Source organism: Oncorhynchus kisutch, unplaced genomic scaffold (assembly GCF_002021735.2).
Source record: "Oncorhynchus kisutch isolate 150728-3 unplaced genomic scaffold, Okis_V2 scaffold635, whole genome shotgun sequence".
In the NCBI taxonomy this organism is placed as follows: domain Eukaryota; kingdom Metazoa; phylum Chordata; class Actinopteri; order Salmoniformes; family Salmonidae; genus Oncorhynchus; species Oncorhynchus kisutch.
The window spans coordinates 430,139-437,638 of NW_022262580.1; the positions used below are offsets into that span (position 1 = coordinate 430,139).

Consider the following 7,500-nt stretch of genomic DNA (forward strand, 5'->3'; position numbering starts at 1 on the left):
GCAGTAGAGGCCATCTTGACCATGTTCGTTTGTCTCTCCAGGTGTTGAAAGAGGCGGTAGAGGCCATCTTGACCATTTGTCTCTCCAGGTGTTGAACGAGGCGGTAGAAGCCATCTTGACCATGTTCGTTTGTCTCTCCAGGTGTTGAACGAGGCGGTAGAGGCCATCTTGACCATGTCTGTTTGTCTCTCCAGGTGTTGAACGAGGCAGTAGAGGCCATCTTGACCATTTGTCTCTCCAGGTGTTGAACGAGGCAGTAGAAGCCATCTTGACCATGTTCGTTTGTCCCTCCAGGTGTTGAACGAGGCAGTAGAGGCCATCTTGACTATTTGTCTCTCCAGGTGTTGAATGAGACGGTAGAGGCCATCTTGACCATGTCTGTTTGTCTCTCCAGGTGTTGAACGAGGCAGTAGAGGCCATCTTGACTATTTGTCTCTCCAGGTGTTGAATGAGGCGGTAGAGGCCATCTTGACCATGTCTGTTTGTCTCTCCAGGTGTTGAACGAGGCGGTAGAGGCCATCTTGACCATTTGTCTCTCCAGGTGTTGAACGAGGCAGGAGAGGCCATCTTGACCATTTGTCTCTCTAGGTGTTGAAAGAGGCGGTAGAGGCCATCTTGACCATTTGTCTCTCCAGGTGTTGAACGAGGCGGTAGAGGCCATCTTGACCATGTCTGTTTGTCTCTCCAGGTGTTGAACGAGGCAGGAGAGGCCATCTTGACCATTTGTCTCTCCAGGTGTTGAACGAGGCGGTAGAAGCCATCTTGACCATGTTCGTTTGTCTCTCCAGGTGTTGAACGAGGCAGTAGAGGCCATCTTGACCATGTTCGTTTGTCTCTCCAGGTGTTGAAAGAGGCGGTAGAGGCCATCTTGACCATTTGTCTCTCCAGGTGTTGAACGAGGCGGTAGAAGCCATCTTGACCATGTTCGTTTGTCTCTCCAGGTGTTGAACGAGGCAGTAGAGGCCATCTTGACTATTTGTCTCTCCAGGTGTTGAATGAGGCGGTAGAGGCCATCTTGACCATGTCTGTTTGTCTCTCCAGGTGTTGAACGAGGCAGTAGAGGCCATCTTGACCATTTGTCTCTCCAGGTGTTGAACGAGGCGGTAGAAGCCATCTTGACCATGTTCGTTTGTCTCTCCAGGTGTTGAACGAGGCAGTAGAGGCCATCTTGACTATTTGTCTCTCCAGGTGTTGAATGAGGCGGTAGAGGCCATCTTGACCATGCCTGTTTGTCTCTCCAGGTGTTGAACGAGGCAGTAGAGGCCATCTTGACCATTTGTCTCCCCAGGTGTTGAACGAGGCGGTAGAGGCCATCTTGACCATGTCTGTTTGTCTCTCCAGGTGTTGAACGAGGCAGTAGAGGCCATCTTGACTAATTGTCTCTCCAGGTGTTGAATGAGGCGGTAGAGGCCATCTTGACCATGTCTGTTTGTCTCTCCAGGTGTTGAACGAGGCAGTAGAGGCCATCTTGACCATTTGTCTCTCCAGGTGTTGAATGAGGCGGTAGAGGCCATCTTGACCATGTTCGTTTGTCTCTCCAGGTGTTGAACAAGGCAGTAGAGGCCATCTTGACCATTTGTCTCTCCAGGTGTTGAACGAGACAGTAGAGGCCATCTTGACCATGTCTGTTTGTCTCTCCAGGTGTTGAACGAGGCGGTAGAGGCCATCTTGACCATTTGTCTCTCCAGGTGTTGAACGAGGCAGGAGAGGCCATCTTGACCATTTGTCTCTCTAGGTGTTGAAAGAGGCGGTAGATGCCATCTTGACCATTTGTCTCTCCAGGTGTTGAACGAGGCGGTAGAGGCCATCTTGACCATGTCTGTTTGTCTCTCCAGGTGTTGAACGAGGCAGGAGAGGCCATCTTGACCATTTGTCTCTCCAGGTGTTGAACGAGGCGGTAGAAGCCATCTTGACCATGTTCGTTTGTCTCTCCAGGTGTTGAACGAGGCAGTAGAGGCCATCTTGACCATGTTCGTTTGTCTCTCCAGGTGTTGAAAGAGGCAGTAGAGGCCATCTTGACCATTTGTCTCTCCAGGTGTTGAACGAGGCGGTAGAAGCCATCTTGACCATGTTCGTTTGTCTCTCCAGGTGTTGAACGAGGCAGTAGAGGCCATCTTGACTATTTGTCTCTCCAGGTGTTGAATGAGGCGGTAGAGGCCATCTTGACCATGTCTGTTTGTCTCTCCAGGTCTTGAACGAGGCAGTAGAGGCCATCTTGACCATTTGTCTCTCCAGGTGTTGAACGAGGCGGTAGAAGCCATCTTGACCATGTTCGTTTGTCTCTCCAGGTGTTGAACGAGGCAGTAGAGGCCATCTTGACTATTTGTCTCTCCAGGTGTTGAATGAGGCGGTAGAGGCCATCTTGACCATGCCTGTTTGTCTCTCCAGGTGTTGAACGAGGCAGTAGAGGCCATCTTGACCATTTGTCTCTCCAGGTGTTGAACGAGGCGGTAGAGGCCATCTTGACCATGTCTGTTTGTCTCTCCAGGTGTTGAACGAGGCAGTAGAGGCCATCTTGACTATTTGTCTCTCCAGGTGTTGAATGAGGCGGTAGAGGCCATCTTGACCATGTCTGTTTGTCTCTCCAGGTGTTGAACAAGGCAGTAGAGGCCATCTTGACCATTTGTCTCTCCAGGTGTTGAATGAGGCGGTAGAGGCCATCTTGACCATGTTCGTTTGTCTCTCCAGGTGTTGAACGAGGCAGTAGAGGCCATCTTGACCATTTGTCTCTCCAGGTGTTGAACGAGACAGTAGAGGCCATCTTGACCATGTCTGTTTGTCTCTCCAGGTGTTGAACGAGACAGTAGAGGCCATCTTGACCATTTGTCTCTCCAGGTGTTGAACGAGACAGTAGAGGCCATCTTGACCATGTCTGTTTGTCTCTCCAGGTGTTGAACGAGGCGGTAGAGGCCATCTTGATCGTGTCTGTTTGTTTCCAGGTGTTGAACGAGGCAGTAGAGGCCATCTTGACCATTTGTCTCTCCAGGTGTTGAACGAGACAGTAGAGGCCATCTTGACCGTGTCTGTTTGTCTCTCCAGGTGTTGAACGAGGCGGTAGGGGCCATGATGTACCACACCATCACTCTGACCAGAGAGGACCTAGAGAAGTTCAAGGCTCTACGCATCATCATCCGCATCGGCAGCGGCTACGACAACATCGACATCAAGGCAGCCGGAGAGCTGGGTACGCACCAATATTCACCCAACTATGATCGGCAGAATGTAGTCACTTAGCAGAGACTTTCGTTAACACGTGCAGTGCACTCGGAAAGTATTCAGACCCCTTGATGTCTTTTCACATTTTATGTTACAGCCTTATTCTAAAATGGATTAAATAAATATTGGTCCTCATCACACGCAATACCCATAATGACAACGCAAAAACTGGTTCTTATAAATTGTAGCTAATTTATTACAAATAGAAAAGATACCTTATTTACATAAGTATTCAGACCTTTTGCTATGAGACTCAGGTGCATCCTGTTTCCATTAATCATCCTTGAGATGTCAGAGCAAAAAACCAAGCCATGAGGTCAAAGGAATTGTCTCTAGAGTTCCGAGACAGGATTGTGTCGAGACACAGATCTGGGGAAGGGTACCAACACATTTCTGCAGCATTGAAGGTCCCCATGAACACAGTGGCCTCCATCATTCTTAAATGGAAGAAGTTTGGAACCACCAAGACTTTTCCTAGAGCTGGTCGCCCGGCCAAACTGAGCAATCAGGGAGAAGGGCCTTGGTCAGGAAGGTGACCAAGAACCCAATGGTCATTCTGACAGAGCTCCAGAGTTCCTCTGTGGAGATGGGAGAACCGTCCAGAAGGACAACCATCTCTTCAGCACTCCACCAATCAGGCCTTTATGGTAGAGGGGCCAGATGGAAGCCACTCCTCAGTAAAAGGCACATGACAGCCCGCTTGGAATTTGCTAAAAGGCACCTAAAGGACTCTCAGACCATGAGAAACAAGATTCTCTGGTCTGATGAAACAAGGTTGAACTCTTTGGCCTGAATGCCAAGCGTCACGTCTGGAGGAAACCTGGCACCATCCCTACGGTGAAGCATGGTGGTGGCAGCATCATGCTGTGGGGATGTTTTTCAGGGACTGGGAGACTAGTCAGGATCGAGGGAAAGATGAACGGAGCAAAGTACAGAGACATCCTTGATGTAAACCTGCTCCAGAGCACTCAGGACCTCAGACTGGGGCAAAGGTTCACCTTCCAGCAGGACAACGACCCTAAGTGCACAGCCAACACAATGCAGGAGTGGTTTCGGGACAAGTCTCTGAATGTCCTTGAGTGGCCCAGCCAGAACTCGGACTTGAACCCGATCGAACATCTCTGGAGAGATCTGAAAATAGCTGTGCAGCGACGCTTCCCATCCAACCTGATAGAGCTTGAGAGGATCTGCAGAGAAGAATGGGAGAAACTCCCCAAATACAGGTGTGCCAAGCTTGTAGCGTTGTACCCAATAAGACTTGAGGCTGTATTCACTGCCAAAGGTGCTTCAACAAAGTACTGAGTAAAAGGTCTGAATATTTATGTAAATGTAATTTCCAATTTTCTTTTTGCAAACATTCTATAAACCTGTTTTTGCTTTGTCATTAAGGGGTATTGTGTGGTATTATATGGGGTATGGTATGGTATTATAAGGGGTATGGTATGGTATTATAAGGGGTATTGTATGGTATTATATGGGGTATTGTATGGTATTGTATTATACGGGGTATTGCATGGTATTGTATGGGGTATGGTATGGTATTATATGGGGTATTGTATGGTATGGTATTATATGGGGTATTGTATGGTATGGTATTATATGGGGTATTATATGGGGTATTGTATGGTATGGTATTATATGGGGTATTGTATGGTATTATATGGGGTATTGTATGGTATTATATGGGGTATTGTATGGTATGGTATTATATGGGGTATTGTATGGTATTGTATGGTATGGTATTATATGGGGTATTGTATTATACGGGGTATTGTATGGTATTATAAGGGGTATGGTATTATATTATAAGGGGTATTGTATGGTATTGTATGGGGTATGGTATGGTATTATATGGGGTATTGTATGGTATTGTATGGTATGGTATTATATGGGGTATGGTATTATATTATAAGGGGTATTGTATGGTATTGTATGGGGTATTGTATGGTATTGTATGGGGTATTGTATGGTATTATATGGGGTATTGTATGGTATGGTATTATATGGGGTATTGTATGGTATTATATGGGGTATTGTATTATACGGGGTATTGTATGGTATTATAAGGGGTATGGTATTATATTATAAGGGGTATGGTATGGTATTATAAGGGGTATTGTATGGTATGGTATTATATGGGGTATTGTATGGTATTGTATGGTATGGTATTATAAGGGGTATTGTATGGTATGGTATTATATGGGGTATGGTATGGTATTATATGGGGTATTGTATGGTATGGTATTATATGGGGTATTGTATGGTATTATATGGGGTATTGTATGGGGTATTGTATGGTATGGTATTATATGGGGTATTGTATGGTATTATATGGGGTATTGTATGGTATGGTATTATATGGGGTATTGTATGGGGTATTGTATGGTATGGTATTATATGGGGTATTGTATGGTATTATATGGGGTATTGTATGGTATTATAAGGGGTATTGTATGGTATTATATGGGGTATTGTATGGTATGGTATTATATGGGGTATTGTATTATACGGGGTATTGTATTATACGGGGTATTGTATGGTATTGTATGGGGTATGGTATGGTATTATAAGGGGTATGGTATGGTATTATATGGGGTATTGTATGGTATTGTATTATAAGGGGTATTGTATGGTATTATATGGGGTATTGTATGGTATTATATGGGGTATTGTATGGTATTGTATGGTATGGTATTATATGGGGTATTGTATGGTATTATATGGTATGGTATTATATGGGGTATTGTATGGTATTGTATGGTATGGTATTATATGGGGTATTGTATGGTATTATATGGGGTATTGTATTATACGGGGTATTGTATGGTATTATAAGGGGTATGGTATTATATTATAAGGGGTATGGTATGGTATTATATGGGGTATTGTATGGTATGGTATTAGGTGGGGTATTGTATGGTATTGTATTATAAGGGGTATTGTATGGTATTATAAGGGGTATTGTATGGTATTATAAGGGGTATTGTATGGTATTGTATTATAAGGGGTATTGTGTGTAAATTGATGAAATATATATTTTTATAATCCATTTTAGAATAAGTCTGACGTAACATTATGTGGAAAATGTCAAATAGTCTGAATACCTTTTCGAATGCACTGTATGGGGTATTATATGGGGTATTGTATGGGGTATTGTATGGGGTATTATATGGGGTATTATATGGGGTATTATATGGGGTATTATATGGGGTATTATATGGGGTATTGTATGGGGTATTGTATGGGGTATTATATGGGGTATTATATGGTATTATATGGGGTATTATATGGGGTATTATATGGTATTATATGGGGTATTATATGGGGTATTGTATGGGGTATTATATGGGGTATTGTATGGTATTATATGGGGTATTATATGGGGTATTATATGGGGTATTATATGGGGTATTGTATGGGGTATTATATGGGGTATTATATGGGGTATTATATGGGTATTGTATGGGGTATTGTATGGGGTATTGTATGGTATTATATGGGGTATTGTATGGGGTATTATATGGGGTATTATATGGGGTATTGTATGGGGTATTATATGGGGTATTATATGGGGTATTATATGGGGTATTGTATGGGGTATTATATGGGGTATTGTATGGTATTATATGGGGTATTATATGGGGTATTATATGGGGTATTATATGGGGTATTGTATGGGGTATTATATGGGGTATTATATGGGGTATTGTATGGGGTATTATATGGTATTATATGGGGTATTGTATGGTATTATATGGGGTATTATATGGGGTATTATATGGGGTATTGTATGGGGTATTATATGGGGTATTATATGGGGTATTATATGGGGTATTATATGGGGTATTGTATGGGGTATTATATGGTATTATATGGGGTATTGTATGGGGTATTATATGGGGTATTAAATGGGGTATTGTATGGGGTATTATATGGGGTATTGTATGGGGTATTATATGGGGTATTGTATGGGGTATTGTATGGTATTATATGGGGTATTGTATGGTATTAAATGGGGTATTGTATGGGGTATTATATTGGGTATTGTATGAGGTATTGTATGGGGTATTATATGGGGTATTGTATGGGGTATTGTATGGGGTATTGAATGGGGTATTGTATGGTATTATATTGTAGGGTGTATTATATGGGGTATTGTATGGGGTATTGTATGGTATTATATGGGGTATTATATGGGGTATTATATTGTAGGGGGTATTGTATGGGGTATTGTATGGGGTATTGTATGGAGTATTATATGGGGTATTGTATTGGGTATTGTAT

The 7,500-nt window shown here is 43.4% G+C and overlaps 1 protein-coding gene across 1 annotated transcript in view; it reads left to right on the plus strand.

The window, feature by feature from the left end:
- LOC109886697 (uncharacterized) overlaps positions 1-7,500 on the plus strand; it is an 82,982-nt gene that overhangs the window by 49,412 nt on the left and 26,070 nt on the right. Inside the window, 1 exon segment of the mRNA XM_031815822.1 lies at positions 3,040-3,184. Within this exon segment, the coding sequence (XP_031671682.1) occupies positions 3,040-3,184 (145 nt within the window).